The sequence below is a fragment of the Argopecten irradians genome, chromosome 7 (genome assembly GCF_041381155.1).
Source record: "Argopecten irradians isolate NY chromosome 7, Ai_NY, whole genome shotgun sequence".
NCBI classification, from domain to species: domain Eukaryota; kingdom Metazoa; phylum Mollusca; class Bivalvia; order Pectinida; family Pectinidae; genus Argopecten; species Argopecten irradians.
This window is the reverse complement of record NC_091140.1, coordinates 13,947,719-13,969,996: the sequence shown is the minus strand read 5'-3', so window position 1 is coordinate 13,969,996 and position 22,278 is coordinate 13,947,719. Positions and strand designations below refer to the sequence as shown.

Sequence of the window (22,278 nt, the reverse complement as noted above, 5' to 3'; positions counted from 1 at the left end):
CAGGAATTTTATTGTAACCATTCTCCCATTGTGAACGAGAGCTGGTTAGCTACCGTATGCCATATTCAATCACGACCTTGTGTTCCGGAAGAGTATGTGTTCCTTTACATCAACGACAGCCATCATACAATTATAAACTCACAGCCTCCTATCGGCAAGAATTTAGTCCAATAGAATTACAGAGAAAATAGATCGTCATCGTGTCGTCGTTGCCTGCATATGAACGGACTTGGTCCAGGACACAGTGGATTTTTGAAAGAATTAAGGTAAATTAAATCCAGAGAATTACATTTTGAAGAGCAGAGAATAAATCTGATAACTTTCTCTTCTGGTGTTTGATTCTATAGCTGGATATACTGTCGATACTGTAAAGAAAGAGAAACATCTCCCTGGAGTTAAATTTAAACCTATATCGCTTAAATTAAATGTAACAATATGATTTAGACACTAGGATAAATCAAAATCCCTGGGATATTGGTGGGGTCCTGACAATCGAATCATAGACAATTATGATTTGATAAGTGCCGGATAACGGTGCATCACTTCATGGTCTGCATCTGGTACATCTTACCTTATCTTGTGCTTATCTCAAGCCAACCAATATTTATACATACCCATTCCACCCTCCACCCCCACCCAAGATTTAACGGCAACTGAACAAGGTCGAGGAAATCTTCCATATATAGAATTACGTAGATTGTAAAACAGTTGTGAGAATAAAGGAATCCAGCTTGTAGAACTCGGACACAAACATTGTATTGCTGCATCAGATTTAAATAAGATGGATTTGGATTTGTCTTTCCAGTACGACAATTTTCGACAGTGAAGTTGGAACTCCTTTTGGTATGGTAGAAGGGAGATAACTCTTAGGATTAACCACAACTACAAGTCATCAAGTGTTATTTCCCTTTCGAATACACTACCACTTTGATCTACAACCTTCACTTGTAATACTGGCTGGTCAAGAGCAATCCACTCATGGATATCCATGAATTAAACCATTGTGACGTCATAGTTTCAACAAAGTTCCTATTTTCTAGGTACAATTTTAACTTTTCTTTTTCTCAGAAACTAGGCTGGGTTTACTTTAAAGACACAAACAACAGGATTGGCATTGAGAATATCATGCATTTTCATGTATGGAGAACTGACTAGCAGTCACATTTTTTCCCGAATTTATTTTCAAAATGGGGGAAAATCATAATGGCAAAATTTCAATAAAACGCCCAGGTATGAGAGAAAGATGCTTTCATATGTGGATATGAAAAATAGGGATATTCTACCCTCAAGATCATAAAATTTTGTGACCCTCTGGTAGAATATCCCTATCCTTTATATCCACATATGAAAGTCTTTTAGCATTATAATTTGAATGGTAGTAAATAAGCTTAACTCTAAATTAGTTAAGCTATATAATTAATGATCAAATGTGAATGGGATACAGCCTTTTCTTTGTTATCCCAATATCTGCATCCAGTAAAATTCAAATTAACTTGTACATCTCACCTATGTTTAAAACTACCAATGTAGATACATAATTCTTCAAGTTAGACTATTGTGGTGAATGGTTTTTAAAGTACCCAATTTTAAGTGACGTACAACTGAAAGGTTTCACAACTACACTGCAAGCTTCTGCTGTTTTCATGTTTTTTGTTTGAAATAAAGTTTTAAAAGAGATTGAAAAACAGTCCAATCTTATCTTAAAATTGAACAAGAACACGGTAAAAGTACAAGATCGTTAAGTGTATTAGAATCAGAAGTTTCAAAATACTTCACATCAAACACGATCTTTAAAATTTCACAGGGGCTTTATGCTAAATTCCAATGCTCATAACACTGAACAAAATAATATTACTTGCAGCAGAAACTTTGGTTAATCAAGAAACCTTAAATGAACATGTTAATAAAAGAGGAGACGAAACACCAAATACTCTTTGTTTATCATCACTGTATTTATACAACGTTTGCAGGTTGTGTTATGGGTATTCCAGCACACCACTGAACACTCAACACTACCCAAATAATGTGTTTTGTGTGATATCTGACCAGTTGATAAACTAATGGATGACATGGAAATGACACAGTACTATTAAGTATTACAAAATGTACAAACAGCATGGCAATTCATTAAATCGTGTATTTATAGTGTCTATAGGGCTTGGTTATGGTAAGGTCAATGAAAAATATCTTAATCTACAGAGAGGGAAAAATTAATTTAATTTAGGAATCATACAATTATACAGCCATCTTTGAATGGAAAACACAATGGAAATTGTTTCCAACTTAAAAAATCTACAATAGCACGTTCCTCACTCCTTTCTAACACTACAGAGTAGCTAAAGGGTGCCTATAACATGATAAATACGGCTGGCTTACACAAGTTTTTAACTGTCCACCATACCGATTTCTTTCTCCAATAAAAATCATTACATGAATCTGGTTCTTATTCAAAGGCTGAGAGGATAAAATTTATTGTATAAAGAAAGACATTGGAACTATTAACGTTTTCAACTTGTACAAGACAGTAACAAAAAACATTTGTCTCACCATGCAAAACTGTCTTTATACCTGATATTGTCACAACTTAACAATCTCTCATTCTTCGATAAATCATTCTTTCATAATTTCTCTTGCCCACAAGCATTCGTAGAAATCACACATCTATTAATCACACAAACACACAATACTTTTTCCTAGTCATATAAAATAAAATATATTAAAACATTTTCTTTCTGACACAAGAAAAAAATCTGTAGATAATTTGTTCTGGAAAAAAAGGACAATTACATGGGTGAAAAAAACAATCAGACACATAACATAAGTCTCTTTGTTATAATGTCACTGACACCATAATTCTGTGGTAAAATGTCGTCACAAAGCCTAACAATACTATGTGCTACAATGTCTCCACATATCGTGATAATTGGTCTTGCGGAGTGACCTCAGTGTCCTGTGGTAGACTTAAACCCCCATCTGGGGGCTGGTTTTGCAACGACATACCACCACTCAACAGTAAACTAGCGTCTGTATTAATTTGATTGGGATCACCTCCCACCGCACCCGGGTGAGGTGAACTAGACACAACATGATGTGGCGACATTTGTGGTTGTCGCGGCGATGGGTTCAGCTGCTGCCGGGGAGATAGAGTAGGCTGGGGAGAACGAACAGTCTGTGGTAACGATGCAGAAGTGGGCGATCGCACTTGCTGCATAAGTTGTTGGTTACTAACTGCCTGTTGGGCAGACATCTGAGCGTTAACCTGAACAGGCTTGCCCCCGGCAGACAGCTGATGTCTCAGCTGGGCCTGCTGTTGCTGTACTTGTTGCATCATTTGTTGCTGTTGGAACTGGGGCGACATGTGCTGGCCATTTCCATCGGTCTGGTAGGCCTGCTGCCCCGTATAGGGGAGTCGTGGTCGTTGTACTTGAGTATACTGAGCCTGAGGCTGCTGGAACTGTGGCATATTCAGCTGTTGTTGTTGATGCTGTTGATGTTGTTGCTGTTGTTGTTGTTGCTGTTGTTGGAGAAGTCGAATACGCTGTTGATGTTGTTGTTGCTGCTGCTGTTGTTGTTGCTGTTGCTGCTGTTGTTGTTGCTGTTGGTACCACAATTGATGATTGGGTGGTTGGGGCTGTTGTTGTTGTTGTGGGGGATGTGGCTGTTGGTTCTGGGCCTGTTGTTGATGTTGTTGAGTCCTTTGTTTTAAGAAAGCTGCCATGAGTTGTGGGTGAGTCTTTAGAATGTGAAGTACTTGTTGCTGTTGTTGCGGAGAAGCAGGAGATTTAAGAGTAGCCAACAGCTGTTGAAGCGGTGTGGATGGAGGCCGCGGTGCGTTAGGCCCCGTCTGTGGTGAGTTGATAGGAGGCTGTTGTTGCTGCTGAGGATTCTGTCGAGGATATAACGCATTCTGTGTCATATCTGGGTGCAGACTGGGGTTGGGATTTTGTTGAGGATATTGTGGCTGCTGTGGCCATGTCTGCATTGGCACTTTTTGAGCTGGGATTGACTGAGGCATCGTAGAAGGCATTGGAGGTGGCATGGGTGATGCTGTTGTCATTGTAGGTTTGCCCATGCTCATCTCTGCCTGCCTCTGAGCCGCTTCCTTGGCCAACTGAGCTGCCTCTAGGGCACCTTGTGGCGGGCCCGAAGCTGGCTTCCCAGGAATGGCCGGTTGGAGGATGGGAGTAGTAGAAGGTGATGGCTGTGAGGCCACCTGTGTAACTGCTGTTGTAGTTGTTCCACCACGTTGCATGGAAGCCATTCTCCTTCTCAGCATCTGGGCTTGCTGAAGCCGATGCTGCAGTTGCTGCTGCCTCAGTTTGTGTTTAATTTGTAAACAGAATGGCACCTGACACTTATTTTCTGTACAATGTTTCGCGTGATATAGACACAGAGCTATAAGCTGCTTACAGATAGGACACACACCATTGGTCTTTTTCCTACAACCCTTTGTATGGGAAACCACACGCTTCATCTTTAAACAACTTGGTAGCTTGCAATTTGCGTCTTTGCACTGACAAGCGTGAACAAGAGATTGTATACAACGCTGAATAGATTGGCGACGAGATTCTGCAGGATTTTCTGGCTTTTCTGAAGGTAATGAACCATCATCTAAGTCAAGTCCCAATTTGTCCATCTTGTGAATATGACCATTCTTTTCATAGCACGTTGAACACATATCATAATCCTGAAAATAGGAAAAGTAAATCAATTAGAAATTGCTTACAGCACTTTTATTAGGATCATGCAACAAAAGTGAGTTTGAAATAACCACACTTCAGGAGTAATTTGAAACCAATCAATTTGAAAAGTTGTTTACTAATATGAACAGTAAAGATAACAACCCATCAACGTTCCATACGAGAACACGAACAATTTTGAAGACACTTGTTTAGACAATTGGAAAATGGTATCAATTTGTTTTCTCTTAATGACATAAAGAATTAAAATTTCTAATCATCAATTTATCATTAGAATGATGTTTTCACAATATTTAGTTGATACACTTATACGTATCACAAGTTTTTATACCATAAACAATGTGGTGGATTTATTCCTATGAAACTTACCTCACACACTCTGCAGTGCCATCGAGTTTCCACATGAGCTTTACAGTTATTGCAAGTGTACACAAAATTGTCTCTTCCTTGATTATGCAGCTCGTATAACAAAGCCATTGTGGAGAGTTTGGCTCTCCGAAGTGAAGAGAACTCCTGGTGCTTGTCGCGGGCCATGGTCAAGAATGCATCACGACCGTCCATAAGATCACAAGAGATGTATGGATCAGGATCCTGTATGGGCGGAAGAGTGAGAGCCACCTGTTGGCTGTGAAGACGGATCACAAAAAACACCTGAAACAATGCAAAGATATTGTCAAATAGTATCAACCAATAATCAATCATATACTGAAATATAATAATAATGGTTTATTGTAGTGAACATCTGACAGTGATATGTTACCTACAAAATTGTTTAGGAACATTTGGGCAGAGTAAAAGCTCTTTCCCTTAGAGAAATTTTGCCCTATTTTCACAATATTTTATGTTAATGTTTTCCCAAAGGAAAAACACTCTAAAATATACATGTTTCAAGAAAGATGCAATGTTGTGTTTTCCCAAATGAAAATGTACATGCCCCTGGAATTACTGAGTAAGAAAATCACAGCCTTCTTTGTGTGTGTAGAACCTATGGCAAAGCAAAGCAGTTATATCAATGTGAAGATACAGCCAGATAACAGTTCTTACTTTGTGAAAGACTAAATACTGAATGAGCTCTCAACAACATCTGTATTATGCAAATTTTTTAATATCTCATAAAGAAGATCAAACGGTTTCGCCAAGATTTTGGCACCTGCCATAGAATGATCACAAAGTCAGCCATTTTTGAAATCTATCATTTTCTTTTATAATACTTTGATAACAGCAGCACTTCAAACGTAAAAGATTACCACTGGAGTAACAAATATTTAGAAATGAAACTTAATTTTATTAATTCATTAGTGTCATTTTATGGCACTTACTTTTAAGTTTTATAATATTTGACTTGATCGTTTTTAGTTTTTTAAATCTATATCATTTTTTAAATTGAACTTATTAGTACAATTTTCTTTCTTTCTACTCATAAAATACCAAGTTGGAGAACTTTTGAATGAAGACCTTAGAGTAATCTTGCCATGAACAGACAGTGGACAACAAAAAAATTTTTTTTTTACTAAAACCTTGGCTGTAAATAGGGGGTTAAGAGTTGGCAAGCTTACCTCCTTATGCTTCTCCATGGTAGCATACAATTTCTGGGAAAGATTGTTTCCACCGTGTGGCATGTTGGTTTTCTTGTTGTTTTTCCTTTGATTGTTCTTGCTCTTGTTGGCCTTTTTGTTCCTTCCTCCTTTTCCCTTCTTTTTGCCAGTGCCGTTTTGCTGTTGGGACATAAAATGTTGCATCATTTATTCCAAATCCTTACATATATATCATATATTGAAAACTAATCATGTTATATCGGACAACCAATTTTAAGAGAATTTCAAAAATGACCCTTTTTTGAAAATAAAATTCAATTTGAAATATACAATTATTTTGAACATTCAAGATACATCAGTCACAATAACTTGAAGATAATAAAGGTGACTTGGCCATTATCAAGCGATAAATTACAGAAATTGTCTGTAATTTGCACGGCAGGTTAACCGAGCTATTTATACTCACAGCACTACTGTCACAGTCCTCGGTGCCTTCCACACATTCCACCTCGGCTGCTGCAGCTGCCTCAGCTTCCTCACGTTTGCGCTTCTCTTCCTCCTCCTGGTCCAGCTCCTTGATACTCTCTTCCAACACATTAGGCCAGAAGTCTCCCTCAAAGTAGGGCATCTCGGTAGCTGATTGCACATTGTTCTCTATGGCATCTTTGTAAATATCCTGTAGAATTTACAATATCAGTCATGTTACTTAAAAATACTTTCATGATTAAAACAGATTTTTCACAGCTCAATACATTAAAGTAACTTTAGTTGTAAGAGTTATACAATGCCAGCTGACAGTATGTTTTTATGATTTAATGTTGTAATTTTTTGTGCAAATATCCGATATCGAGAAAATTATTATTGCCTTCAAATACCACATACAAAACAAACAAATCTGTTGAACATCTGTTTTCAATTTCTCTAAAATGATTGCCAGACAAAATGTGTCATTTGATGGAATTTAGGGTATATAGTGGATATATTAATTTGCAGTCACAAAACAACTGGCTAAAAATGAATCTTAGTTAACATACCTTGTAATCAATCACACAACGCTCTATGATAGCTTTATCAAGCATCTTCTTGTACCACTCCTGTAGTCGTTTGGGCTTTGGAATTTTTTGTTCAGGAGGATGGCAATGGAAGATGTAGTCATCCCCCTCACTAGGTGGACACGCCCATATATGGGCCCAAACATAACCTAATTGCTTGACATACTCCAGGTAGCCTATCAGAATCTCATGATACACAGCAGTTCGAAGTTGTCGTGGCTGGAAGAAGTACACACTGTCCAAGTAGGAAATGTAAACTCTCCTGTAAAGATAAACAAAGAACATCAATCAAATTCATGCAAGAGAGTTTCTTTAATAATATAGACAGTCAATTAAATTGAAACATAAGTTGTTTTCAATTATAAAATTCCAACAGATTTTCCTTTTAAACTCATGATTTTGTATCTAAAGCAAATCGCATTGATATCACAAAATAAATGTTTTAACATCTGATATCAAAATAGCTGAAAATACATGACATTAATCAACACCTACCGTGTGTTGGGCATTGCGCATTCTGATCCGTATTCTTGTACATGCATTCCAAAGAAGCAGACATCTGTGCCATCAATTTCTTCAAATGCAAACATTGCTTTGGCTCGGTATGGAAAGCTTTCCTGCATCTCATTGTTGTCAACAAACCTGTGGAAAAGTCAAACATTTAACATAATACACACATGGTACAAATCTGCATCCATGTCCAATAGGTAAAATCTAATCAAACATTTTACTTATCCATTTAGGAGAATTCATCTGTAAAACAATAAAAAAAATTGCCTGCTAGTTCAATAGATTGGTGTTTGTTAGAAGTGATTTAATATAGTAAGTATACCATGGGAAATAACTCTGAAAAAAAGTTGATTTTTTAATGGAATAGCACGTCTTGTTCAAAATCCCATAATCTAATTCTATGTTAGATTTTTAGTTGTTTTAGGGGACTGCCACTTGCTTGATATCTTTAATTCAATACATCATAGATGTGAACTTTTGGTTGGCTCACTGATAATGCTACGGAGAACACCTAAGACCCTACATTTTCACAGACAATGACAGGAAGAACTTAACATAGTATGGTGTACTTACCTGGTTTTCATGCCCGGCTTAACTTCAACAATTTTGTCGTTACTTGACAGCACCTTGATGGTAACGTCCCCTGCTCCTGCATCTTTCTTCTTTAAAAAGTTGTTCACTCGGTTTTCCAAGTATGTCCCCAGTTTGGTGTTTGGAATTCCTGAAAAAGCTAAATCTGTTTCCAGCTCATAAGTATGATATTCTAACAAACGCATACATCAGAACAAGAATACAAATAGGAAATGCCTGCCTTATGATTAAGGAGTCATAAAATGTTCTGTAAAAATGAATTTTTGTTTGGACTTTATTGGTTCTAATAATTTTGAAAATTTATTTTTCAATTTTAAATTATCAACCCCGCCAAGTGCTAGTTTTGGAAAAGTAAAAGCATAACAATTGAGCTCTTCAACTCTTTCAACAATTTGTTTTATTTGAAAACAACAGAAGGTAATAGACTTACTCTTTGCACTATATTTGTTTTCTTTCCTTTTCATTCCTTTGGCTTTAAGACAGTTTTCACATGTAAAACTGGAAAGAAATTTCACATATTAATAAATTACATTTTCTCAACAACATTTGCAAGTATCTCATAAATATTAATCAATTGAATTTTTCATTAATTTTTCATCTTTTGCTATCATTAAGTCATTTCGCATATAACAAATTTCTGTCATGAACTTACCCATTTGGCCAGATTGGTTCAAAATGCAGAACACAAATAGTGTGGAGTTTTCTGCCACATTCATCGCATTCTGTAAATCTGTAAAAACAAAGGCAAGATTTTGGTTAGTAGTTTGTTAGATATGCACACACACAAAAGAAGACAGTGAAAACTACAAAGAGGAAAGTCAATTATCACATTTCAAAATAAGAATGTTATATATATTTAAATGATGACAATATATTCTAAACACTAGGATAAATACTATTTTAACTAAATAAATTCATCATTTATAACACAGGAAAATGGAAGAAACTATTCAAGCTTTTAAACATCTTTATTCAAATACAGATATATAATTGCAATACATGTATTATAAGAAAGCCAGAAACTATCAAGGGCTTTAATAACACAGAAGACTCTGTTAACAAACACCTCATTTACAATTCTAATCTAGTAAGAGTATAATTTGAAGTGATTCCAGGATGTTAGTGAAAAGTGATTTTAAAAGTTAAAGACACCAATAAATATCAGCTGACAATGTTAGTTGATTATAACGATTTATAATCTATGACAAGAATACAAGCCACGTAAACTTACGGCTCATAATCCAGCTGGTCATTCTTCAAACGCATAAATTGGTCCTTCCTGATTTTGCTGCAATTATTCATAGTAAATCTTGATAAGGTATTAAAGCTGGAATATAATGGAGAAGTGCACAATATACCAATTGATTTCAAAGGTCCACAGGACCTCACCACCCATCCCAACACACACAAAACATCATAAACAATTAAATCATATCTTTATTTATTCATTAACCTTACACACACCAAAATGGCGGTTTTTGTGGATCGATTCAGTTTCAAATTCAGATTTAGATTAATTTTATTCCTCAAACCTTCTGGTCCAAAAGTAAGATATTTGTGATGAGACCATGTACAATAATTGAAATTATATGAGAAATAGTGGAGAGTACATCATGATCTTGTTAACATATTTTTTTTCTTCTTCAAAATATATGTCTGCCCATAAGAAAGAGAATTTATTTTTGAGCTTCTTAATAGGCTTTATTATTTTTATTGAAACAGTCGTAAATTGACAGTATTGAAATAGATTCTCTACAAGCAATAAATTATTTACTTACGTTGCTGATTGTGTGGGGTCATCTGATAACTCCACTTCATCCCCTGGGATTTCTTGGAAGCATTTTTCACAGTAAATGTATCTGTCGGAAACAAGGTCACTAGTTTTTCTTTGACTTTGACTTGAAGTGTGCCAATCAATTGGACACAAACACATAATGGGCCAGACGGATATATACAACATCAACGCCAGCGGAGCACAGCACAGCACGGACAAGTAGTGAACAAAGGGGGAAAGAAAGAAACAAAAAGTGCATAAGCAAAATGATATGAGCAAAATTAAATGAAAATTTTATTCAAACTGGCATCATTATCTTTCTCACTGAATAGTATTTAAGGCAATAAATATGTTGCTTTATAATATGAGATAATCAATCTGATAAGAAATGAGAAATATTTTATTTTCTCCATTTTCTTTTTTCTTTGTGTTTTTGAGAAGAGAAGGGGAGATCATCTTAATAAATTCTTTAAAGATGAATTATCAAAGCTTTATGAAGCTAAAAATGCTTAATAATTAAATGGAGATGCCTTTGAATAAAATCATAAAGCAAAAAGTATGAAGCTGATGAATGATAAATGAGAAGCGTGTCAAAAGCATGAACGCACTACAAAATACACACTGATAACACTACGATACTAAAAACACTACAACAACAGTTGGTCTATCAAACATCTTACATTACTGATAGTTTCTAATTTTTTTTTTTTTACTTCCTCTATTTTTAAAATGTATATATATTTTTTTATGCTTTGATGAAAATATTCTTGGCTTTGTTTCTTTTTCAAATATCATTTGATTTTCTGGCAAAACACAATCACAGTAATCCTTTTCCATAATTCCAGGAATTTTTGCATTCCCTTCATCTTGTATAATTTTATCATTCAATACTGTTCATCCACTTATCATAACAGAACATCACTTTCAGCTATCTTTTGCAAAAAGGCAGCATTAAATTACTAATAATTAATAAAGAAACAAAATTGCAAACATGTGAAAATTAGTAATAAAGACAAATATAATATTTGAAGAATAGATGCAGTTATATTGATTAAATAGATAAAAAGTTTAGTTTCTAATAATACTAGCGAATAAGCAATTAAAGCAAGCAATAGTCAAACACAAATCTTTACATCAAAACTGATTCAAAAACAAGAAAAAAAGTTTAAAAACTTTTTGATAACTATTAAATACATTTAGCATACCAGAACCGTTTCCATTGATAGCAAACATAGTATTGACTGATTGATTTAAAGTATTAAATGTGATTTGAATGAAAATATTGAAATATTTAATTTCAGTAATCTTATACAGATTGAAGAATTGACTTGTGATGTACATTGCATACCTGTTTTGAAAGCTGTAGTAGATGGCATCCCTAGATATTGTACAGAGTTGTTTGCCGTAACAACACAGAACCTGGGGACTGAACACATGCTTTCTGCCACAACAATATCCCAGGGATTGCATAATAGCGTCAATCTCTCCCTCAAACACTTCGGAGAGCTGAAACACACAGATCAGTGAGGAAATATTTTACTGTTTTATTGGCAGAAAAAAATGAAGCCAACAAAATATGGAAAACATTTGGGACACTAAAATTAATCAATTAATAATGGTTTTTCAAAATTTGAAATACAGTTTTTTATATATACATTTATCTTTAAGAGTATGATAACTTAACTATCAACAAGGACTATTTGTTCATTTTCAATTGATTCTTAAAATGGAATTTCCAGTGAACATCAATTATTTTTTTTTATTTATTATGCCTTGAAAATATCAACTATTAAACTGGTTAAGTTTTTTCAATTTAATGTTTTTAACATGGCATTTCATACCTTTCAGTTTCTTTCACATAATATATTTAACCAGGTTTAGGTAACTTCCAACTTTATATACCAAAATACAGAATGAATTGACTCTTACCTTTGTAGCAAATCTGTAGACTTTTGATGTCTTTCTGTTGTACAGCCATGCATTATCAAACATGAGCCAGACATCGTCGACATACTGCCAAGGATCTGTATATTGTCCAGTATCTAACTTTCGTTTGATTGAGGACAGGTCCATTGGCCGCTTCACAATATCGAAGTAGTCCTACAAATATTTTCAGATTATTTGAAGGTTGATTGATTATGACAGACACAATCATAAAGCTTCTATCAGTCAGATACAATGTTCACTAAATGCAAAGCTCTCAAATGCAAGTCAAGCAAAATTTTATTTAAATTTTCAACTTATAATGAAATAGATCTAAAAAAGAGGTCATATTTCCCTTTTGACAAAATAAAATACAACACAACACCTCACACAATGAGGTGAATTTCACTTACTGGGATCTGTAGGAATATAGGATCTACGGGCTGTCTAAAAGGCATAGCTTCTGGTTCTTGGCGATATAATTTTTCAAATGTTGGCATGAGAGCTTGTCGGAGCTCATCTGGTTTGAATGCTGAAATTAAGATTTTCAGCGTTAATGATATATCACATATATTTTTTTCCATGGAAGCATGTGAATCTGTTGCAACTTGAAAGTCATAATTATCTATGAAAATCAAACTAGATTTCATTCAGTATTTCAATTCAAGAGATGAACTGATATATGAATAAACAAGTTTATCTAGTAAGTATTGATTTCACATCTGAAGACTCAACACTTACTTTTCTTTTGTTTGGGTTTGGCTGGTGTGGCGTTAGCAGCGGCTGTTCCTGCTGCTGTTGTTGCCCCAGTAGCACTATTTGAGACAATTAAAGCAGTTGATGTGCTTCCATTCATAGGACTAGGAGTAGGTTGTTCTACTAGGGACCCATCAGCTTCTGTAGCACTTGAAGCAGATTTCGGAGTTTGTACTTCCAAACTTACACCATTTTTCTCACCGCTTGGTTCCTCTTTCACCTGGAAATATTTTTATAAAATAAGTCATGTAAGAGAAAAGATCTTATGGATAGACATTTGAAATATTTTTACTTCTTTTCTTCCTTTTTTGAAAATCTGAATTTGGTTGAAATTTCCTTTATTCCCTTACATTCCTCCAACTACTACATTTAATATATAATTTGCCAAACTTACCGGGACAGTTTCTGATGAGCTTTCTTGTTTTATATCGTCAGTTGCAAGCTCCATTTTGATCTCTGGTGACTTAATTTCTGGCTTGACATCAACAGTAGTAGATGTGGTGGCAACGGAGATTGTAGCTGTTGACATGGCTGCTGTGGATGTTACTGTGATGGGAGAACTAACCATCACGGACGTGGAGACGGAGGACAAGTTGTTCACCAGTAGGTTCCCTGTAGTACACGGGGCAGACAGCACCTCTGACAAAGTCTGGGGCTGAGAATTGTGAATGTCTATAGGTTCGATCTTCACTTTTACGTCTGGCATGGGCTGCTGCAAACTCACAGTAACCTAAATGGGGAAAAAAAAAAATTCATAAGTTCAAAAATAGTGAAAACTTTTATTTTTAATCTTTATCAAAAGATTTTTGATATTTCATAAAACTAGTTATTTTTTCCTTGCCAAGGCTTCTGAAAAAAACATTTCTTAAGACTAATTTCATAAAATCCTATGTGAAATAAACAAGCTTTTAAGATTATCACAATAAAGAAATTAGCTAGTAAATAATTTTGTATTTCAATGAAAAGCTGGACAGAGTAAACTTACCTGCTGGCTAGGTGCAGTGATGGTTGATGATTGCGACATCTGAACAGCCGTGGTTTGAATGTTTTGGTTTGGCTGTTGAGTCTGTTGTGAATGGGCTGGACTGTTCAACAGGTTGAGCTGGTCCATGTTGGCGGTACTCAGCTGGCCCAGGGCTGTCGTAGTTTGCTGACTCTGGGACACAGGCGGTGACTGGGAGACCTGCGACACCGATATAGGTGACTGCTGGTATAGAGGAAATCAGCGGTTATCAACATTTCTACAGTATTGCATTGGTGAGATTCAATATTGAGATTCAATATAAAACGAACTTTAATATTTCAGTTAACTGGTAAAATAAACTTTGCGTCAAAATCAAATTGTAATAATTGCTAAAAGTCATTTATAAAGCTAACAATGTGAATATCTCAAATTATCGCTAAAAAATTTGATTGTCAAAAGAAATATTGTTACTTATGACTTTTAATGTAGTACTTAGTAATTTGGAATGAAAACACCTAATGCAATTTCAACGAAAATAGTTTAACCAACCCCCCCCCCTGCTTTTTTTTAATCAGGAAATCTTCAAAATGGAAAATGATAAAAAATATAATCCTTTTGTTACAAAACTGAATTTTTTAATTTAAAAGAAGATAATGCAGGCAGGCAAATACTCCTTCATTTTCAGAACCTTATCTTACAGTGTGAGAGAACAAATTATTTTATGCCTTTTATTAAAGCTTGAATGTGTAAAATTGATGGTTACCTGTGGCAGCTGAGAGAAGTGAGTTTGTTGCTGTGATTGTGGGAGGGAGGTTGGCGGCTGCAGCTGAGACTGGGGTTGGCCTGCCAAATGAGTGGAGGGCATGCGAGTCTTTGCCTCCAGGCTCTGAACCTCTCTCTGCAGTTGGGCCGTGACTAGATTGAGTTGCGGATTCTGCGAGTTTGGAGGGCCAAGCTATATAGTAAGAAAAGATTATTATAAACTTGCCAATGCCAGCATATTGGTTCATTTTGTTCTTCCTCATTTAAGAAATTGATATATATATATATTGATAAAACATTTAAAAGATAGATCTTGATTGATGAACCTACCTGGCCTTGTGGCCTGGTCAAGTGCATTGGCATCCTTGGTCCTCCAGCTGGCATTGGGGCTGATGAGGGCAGATTAAACATGTCAGCTGTAAATGGTGGACCACCTCCCAAAGGGCCGTCTATAAATAGGTACAAATCACAATGAAAAAGCTATTAATCCTAAGTTAAATTACACATAAAACACATACATCAAAGTGTTTTGACATATTCCATTCTAGGAGTTAGAAATACAACATATTTATAGCATAGTAGTTTCATCTGTACAGGATACAGAAATAAACTTTGATTTTAGGTCATTCATATACAATTCATATTATTAAAAAAATCTGAACTTACACAAGAATTGGATACAGATTCAAGTCGTCTAAAACTATTATTAATCTGTTTCCAACTCATAGCAATCCATTTCCAATATAACACTTAGATGTTCCTTCATGCTGAATTTGTTATTTTATTTTTAGACAAATTTACCAACTATTTCTTTTTGTGAATATTCATAACAAACACTGGAAACTAGACTACTCCAGAAGTACTTTGATCTTGTTATACTAACACGAAATGTTCAACACTTCAAGTATCAAATATATAGTATAACGTTTGAAATTACCAATAATTTGCAATAACGTTTGAAATCACCAATGGTTTGCCACACAATATTGTTTCCACTTATGAATTAATAATCATCAAATCAATTTCAGAATCATACAATTGCAATCGAGAGATATACTGTTGCAACATATTAATAGTTAATTGTATTGCTACACTATCTGACGTGATGCATCAGTAATAAATGTTAGTCAGTGGTATTTAATGGTGCAATCTATATATACATTCTAGGGTAAAGTTATTGCTGTTGTGGGCACTAGCTTGTATCGATAGACAATGTTATTTACAGACCCACATCTAAATTATCCCCTATTAGAGACATTATTTTCTTACTTTCTGTGGCCCTCAGTTGCGGCTGTGGTGGACCACCGCCTGGTTGTGGTGGACCACCACCACCAGTCCTACCGATCCTCTGCATCCTCTTTTCCTCCAATTCCTTCTGAATTTTGTAAATCTTCTCCGCCAACAGATGATAATATTCTTCCTGTATACAACCAAATCGAGAGTTGCAAAAATTGTGATAACCATCGATATAAGAATTTACAAATTGAATTCAAATGAAATTCAGAAAAGAAAATATGCTTTCCTAACCATTTAGGTCACAAATTACTTTCAGAAAAGTTTGAGGAATTTTTGTATTCTAATAAAATTGTCCCAATCCAGTGCAAAAAAAACTGTTTTCTGATCAAAGCAAAACCAGTTTTCTGAGCAAAGCATAATTTAGGTAAGCTTAATTCTGAACAAATATTTTCCTATAAACACTCCTCTTTTATTTATTGCTTCCTTTCCAACTTACCCTACTGTTGGCTGTCTCGTACATATCTCCTTCCACTTTCCTTGCGTATGCTACAAGATTGTTCATTCTTCTATCTTTAAGGGCAGCAGGGTCAGGTGTTGGAAATATCGCCTGGACACTAAAATACAAATCAATTCTTATGCAACAAAACATGCCTTTATAGACTTGAAAGATATGCAGTATAAACATGCAATACATATTGTTATATGAAAAGACTAAAGTACAATGCTAAAATTATTTCATTTGGGTACAATTTGCATGGTGACCCTCAGCACTGGCTAATAACCTGTCCTTACATTCAAATCTTTTACATTTAAACTTTTGCCAAATTCATGCATGCATATAAAAATATGTTTTAAGATTTACTATCATTAGATATTCCAGTAAAACACTTCCCTAGACACAAGGTTAAGTTAGGGGGTACTACCTTAAGATTTTATAAAATCAATTTGATACAAGCTACTCAAAGGAAATCCAATCATGACTAAAACTGTTTTTTTAAGAGTCCTGGGTCATATAGACAATTTATATTGAATGCAAATTCCAAGCTGACCTTATAGAGGTAGGTCTGTTAAAAGCTTTAAAATTCCACAAAGTTGGTTATAAACGTGCAGCAATCCATTACAACCGGGGCTCAAACTGTTATGGTCAGTTTATGTGAAAATATTCATTGTTTAACTTCTCCACATAATATAAGTGACACAATAGTAACCAAACTAGCCAAAACTCGCTGGATATGACTAAAACATTACACCAGATGCTATTTTAGATTTGAAGCCTACATGAAAGTACAGAGTGAGCCCGGTATTTTTTTTTGTCTAATTACCTCAATCCAAACTCCACACACAGGCCACTCAACCTTCAATGACGAAACATTTTGACATCATTGAAAACCCCAAGTGTGATAAACAGATCTTTAAAATATATATTTATCCTTTTGCTTATCAGAAGCTGCCAAATTGTCATGAAATGCTTCCAATACAGAAGATGAGCATTAACCATTATTTAAGGAATTTGCAGCACTTTTTTGAAAACCAAATATCTTCAAATTAAACTTTTTTAAATGTCTGGTGCCTCTAGTTTTTGACCAATCAGTTTTTGTCACGTCAAACTGAAGAAATAAGGGGAGACATAGATTCTTCAAAATACTTTCGCCATTGACATAAACTTCCATAAAGCTACTTCATTATTCAAACATCTGCATCAAAGTACAAAATATCTTCAAACTGATCATGAGGGTCACCATGCAAATTTGTGATTGTGATATTTTAACCATATCGAAATAATCTGTATAATTAAATCATGACAGGAAATAACTCTTAAAAGAATCTTAACCTAAAAGCTAAAACCATTAAAGCAACTATTTCTCTCACAATCTGAAGTGCTGTTTTTATACCATCAAGAAATTCAAGTTTCCCTGAACTGTTACCTGTTTTATAGTTTTTGGCTAACCCTCAAAACAATAAAGAGTACTATGGGTTTCCTTTGAAGTTTTTAATCTATGAATTCCTTGCAAATTCATTGTTTTTGATCAAATTTATCAGAAGCATTATGTTTGCCTTGTGAAATTGTGTTTTCTGTCATTGTGAACAAAGTAAAATTTCGACAAAACTTAAGAGAATACATAGCACATATCAAAAGATTAAAGCTTCATCCTAAAACTAAAGTGGATTATGAAACAGGTTTGTAACTTACAGCTTGTGGACTAGGTGGTTTCTCAGATCCTGTGTGACACTTTGATGCCATTCCTTAGAGCCACGGTTTGTTTGTGCCATGTTCTGGGCAGGGTTTGGGCTCTGGGCCAAAGGGTCTGTTGACAAACCAGTTCCTAGGCCACCAACACCGGGAGGCAAACCACCCAAAAGCTGGGACACTTGATTGGACGGGTTAGAGTTCAACCCTCCTGTTAACAAAAGGAGAAAATTAAATGATCTATAATCTAAATAACTTGTCTTCAATACTTATATGTCTGTATTTTGATTAACTAGTAACACATATTTTATCTTTGATTTATAAAAGTTATCAATTGTATAACAAACTATTATTCATTCTTATTATGAAAGAAAACTTGTTTATAAAGTTTAGTCATACAAGATCTGCTACAAACCTGGAACACCCGGAGCTCCCTGTGCTCGTACAGGATTTTGCTGAGATGGAGGAGACAGTCCTAAAGCAGCATACGCTCTCTTCATCTGAAGGTCAGTAACACCAGGGGGTCCCTGACCTGTCAGGGGATTAGCAGGGGCACTGGTTGCTGGAGTTTGAGGAAGAAGCACTACTCCCAATTAGTTTCAACATAGCAGTGTTTAAAAAATAGCAGCATAATCAATATTATTTTAAATACTAAAATAATGGTAAACATTATATTTATTACAAATTCTTGACTTAATTTTTTTAGACAAACAATAATATTATATAGTAATACCTGGTGCTGTAGGATGACGTTGCTTGTCCGATGCATGCTTCAATGGAAGACATACCGGACAATCGCTCCGCGTACAGTTCTTCCAGTGAGTGATAATCTGTCTGGATGATGCACAATGAGCAACTGAAAAAAAATAAATAGATAGAATTACTGTCTAACAAGATATTGTTCCTGTACTACAGCCATTAGTACTCTTCTCAACATGTTGAACATGTGTAACTATTACAACATAGTCAAAGTCTTGTAGTGAAACTATTAATTTATGTACTTTTTATTCTATAAATGGAAGAAAAATTACAATAACCCCTGTATTTATGCTTTATATCCATAATTAGTAGTTAATTACCTTGACAAGATTTTCCAGCATTACAATGGGTCATGTGATTGAGAACATTTTTCATGGTACGACAATGAGGAAGAGAGCAGACTTCTGTTTGATTGTTGGTTGTTTCCCTCCTCTGACATTTGTGTGCATGCAGCAGGAGAACCAACTGTTGTTGTATGAGCTTTCTCTTCTCTGGGTCAGCTGTTGGTGGTTGAGCTCCTCCAGCGCCGGGGACTGTACCTGCAGATGCTGCTGATGTTGTTGCTGTGTTGGGACCTATATTGGGCAATACGCCGTGCTGTTGGTTCTGAAACAGACATATGTAAATTTCTGTCATGTCTTTTCTACTTCATTACTTCTCTACATATTAAAGCATTTCGATGACTTCATACAAAAATAAGACGACTATTTTCAATATAGATATGTACTTTTACAAGTCATATCAACAGGTAATTCACATTAACTGTCGTAAGATGTACATCCCAAGAGGTTTAAGGGCACGGCTACTTACTGTATTCATTGCATTTGTAGGCATGCTAATTGAAGTTGTGGTCATGGTAGAAGAGAGAGATTGATTATAGCTAGCAGTAGAAGATGGGTGCCCAGCTATATTGGAAGGATTATTGAAGCCAAAGCCTCCTCCGTGTGGTGGACCATTGGGCTAGAAAAAAAAGCAATTAGCAAATATAATATTGGTAAAGGGATATGTCTATTGCACTACATAAGCTTAAAAAATGTGGCTTAAGGTAAAATACTTTGTGTTGTTATTTTGAACCCTTAGTAGTTTTGGGTTTTCAATTTTTGATGATTTGTAACAATCATTTTAATAGCATTACTTATGACACTCAAGTTAAACAACATCAAAATTTAGACACTAAAACCTCTTCACACGGATACTAGTCCAAGCCGTAACTTCTTGAAACAAAACTGTACCAATGAAGTTTTAACTTTGCTTTAAGAAATTTTGGCCTGATCTTTTCGACACCATTTCTTCTTTGTTAAAGATCAAACAAAACAAAAGGTCAAACACACTTTAAGCCAATTGTAAAGAAGCAATATGAAATATAGATTGCACTTTGGTTATTGTGACAATGGGTTCCATTTTGTATGTCACATGTTGAGAAGTACCAGGTTAACTGGAGGAATTATAATGTGGTTTTGATGTCGTAATTTAGGTGTGATACTGTCTGTATTTTTTTTAAACCTCTTCATTGAAGATAGTCATATACAAACCTTCATCAACTGTGGATTTTGTGCAGTATTTAAACCAGGAAGTCCTAAATTTTGGTGAGTTTGCATCTGCTGTGGTCCAGATAAAGTTCCAAGCATATTGTTTGCTTGCGACATGGCCTGACCCATGTTATTTGTGTTCATGCTCATACTTCGATTTGGACCACTCAATGGTCCATTCTGTATCATCTGGTTATGTCCAATAGTAAGTCCAGAACCATGCGGAATCCCTTTAAGAACGGCATTTGGTACACTGCTTGCCATAGCTACAGTACTGTTTGAAATATTATTTGCCATTGTAAAAGTAGCACTACTTGACGGAAAACTTCCATCCACACTTACTCCACCTTTGCCAACATTTCCATGTGGGGGCGAGGATAAATTGTTCGAGAGAGGACTTTTCACACTATTCAGAGAATTTGCAATACTTCCAACATTTGGGCTCCTATTCTGGGCATTCTGGAGGGAATTTACTATATTCAGAGGCGGAGTTGGATTGCTGGACAACAGCTGAGAAAGTTGAACATGTCTTTGTGATGTTGTGTCTTGTCCACTATGAGAATCGTTTGTCCCATTATGGGAAGGCTCACCGGTTCCCATCAATTCGTCTGGAAGATCGTTCATTATATCCCACAACAGTTCTGAATAAAACAAGAAAGTGATGCATTTGAATGTATAAAATCTGTATTTATTTCAAATGGAAACATGCAAATATAAATGAAAATCCAAACCGTCTCGTGACGGCGCCGGAACGGTACCATAATTTCATTTTTTTTACTAAAGGCAAAAAGCGCCATCGCACTTGCCCACAAAAATTGCATGCAACAGTTGAGCAAAACGGCTCGCAATGCCCCTACAGTGAATATCAATTAAGTATTTTCACAAATTAATGCTTACCTCCTTGATCAGACCCCATACTTTGCCGAGGAGATGATACTTTTTGTCGCTTGGCCGCTGGTGGGCCATCTGCAAGTTGGTCGGCCATGATCGCTTAGCTAAATAAAGCGAGACCCTGGCCTGCTGCAGACAACAATAATATGCAATAACACCTACGATCCAGAGTCAGTCAGATTAAAATGAATGTTCAAGAATATCGCACAAATTAAAATCTCGGCCATTGCTGCATTACCGAATATTGTTATTTGGAAAGCCCAATTTCGATTCACACCGAGAGTTCATCACAAAGCCGATCACATTCCGAATATATTAGGCTCACATCTTGAACAAAATCAATCAGAATGTCCAAAATCCGATCTCAAAATTTTCAACGATAAATTATGATGAAAATCATCAGGTCATAATCCAATGAATGGAAGTCTTCATCGAATTATTGTCTTCAAAATAATCCAAATTTACTGATCTCAACAACCCAAGATGGCGGCTGTTGATGAAAAGTTTTACGCTTGTCACAGAAAACTCCGAACATATCCGAAGTAAAATTTCCAAAGCCGAACGCACCACGTGACCTCAATACCGCAACGCAATTGGCTACCGGTGACTCATCGACCCTGTGTCGGGTCATTAGCGGAGAGCTACGGAAACCGACGAAATAAAATTATGGGATATACGACCGACCCCGTCAAATTAGTTATTGGCTGGTAAAAAATATTAGCCATTACGTTTATTTTACAATGAAATACAGAAAAAAGAAATACATCCCACACACCAAACACATATTAGTGGTTCATTAACATATATACTACTGATACAAGTTTGCTTTTGGCTAAATTAAAGCATATTTTATCGATATAAACATGAAACATGTACCTTGCTGGAAAGAGGAAAGAAAAATCATGGCCGTCGAAAAAATCAGATTTATTCCATCTCGTATCAGATCACTGGAGTGATTTCTGACGACTGGATTATGTCAAGATGTTTCCATACTATCTATTCTATATAACGGCTAAGTTACTGAGCACAGTTTGGTCGCAAACCACAGGAACCGGTATCTGACTTCTGGCGTTTGACGACCTTTGGTTGTGCCCTATTTATATGCGTG

The 22,278-nt window shown here is 35.5% G+C and overlaps 1 protein-coding gene across 10 annotated transcripts; it reads right to left on the bottom strand.

Moving 5' to 3' along the window:
• Positions 1-1,930: 1,930 nt before the first annotated feature.
• On the bottom strand, positions 1,931-21,675 carry LOC138327611 (CREB-binding protein-like). Of its 10 annotated transcripts, none has more exons than XM_069273847.1 (29): positions 21,177-21,675; positions 20,283-20,920; positions 19,561-19,710; positions 19,071-19,356; positions 18,725-18,847; positions 18,407-18,574; positions 17,995-18,202; positions 17,126-17,158; positions 16,300-16,417; positions 15,837-15,987; positions 14,898-15,016; positions 14,569-14,760; positions 13,827-14,048; positions 13,236-13,571; positions 12,827-13,061; positions 12,499-12,617; positions 12,092-12,262; positions 11,511-11,668; positions 10,167-10,286; positions 9,620-9,715; positions 9,041-9,118; positions 8,819-8,886; positions 8,371-8,533; positions 7,783-7,929; positions 7,270-7,549; positions 6,702-6,911; positions 6,257-6,415; positions 5,070-5,351; positions 1,931-4,687 (listed from the first exon to the last, which is right to left on the bottom strand). In XM_069273847.1, the coding sequence occupies exons 1-29, from the start codon at positions 21,262-21,264 to the stop codon at positions 2,897-2,899; spliced, it is 6,909 nt and encodes a 2,302-aa protein (XP_069129948.1). In that variant the 5' UTR covers positions 21,265-21,675; the 3' UTR covers positions 1,931-2,896. The 10 variants fall into 10 exon arrangements, with proteins under 10 accessions (XP_069129948.1, XP_069129953.1, XP_069129952.1 ...); XM_069273852.1 differs by having other exon boundaries at positions 9,620-9,676; XM_069273851.1 differs by having other exon boundaries at positions 10,167-10,247.
• Between the last annotated feature and the right edge of the window lie 603 nt (positions 21,676-22,278).

What these genes read in the sequence shown, in the direction of transcription:
- LOC138327611 (XM_069273847.1), bottom strand. Translation starts at nt 21,264, where the DNA reads ATGGCCGACCAACTTGCAGATGGCCCACCAGCGGCCAAGCGACAAAAA. An exon ending in CAAACCCAAACAAAAGAAAA is followed by an intron (nt 12,618 to 12,826) that starts GTAAGTGTTGAG and finishes TCTTAATTTCAG; the next exon opens with CATTCAAACCAGATGAGCTC. An exon ending in GGCACTGCAGAGTGTGTGAG is followed by an intron (nt 4,688 to 5,069) that starts GTAAGTTTCATA and finishes TCCTATTTTCAG; the next exon opens with GATTATGATATGTGTTCAAC.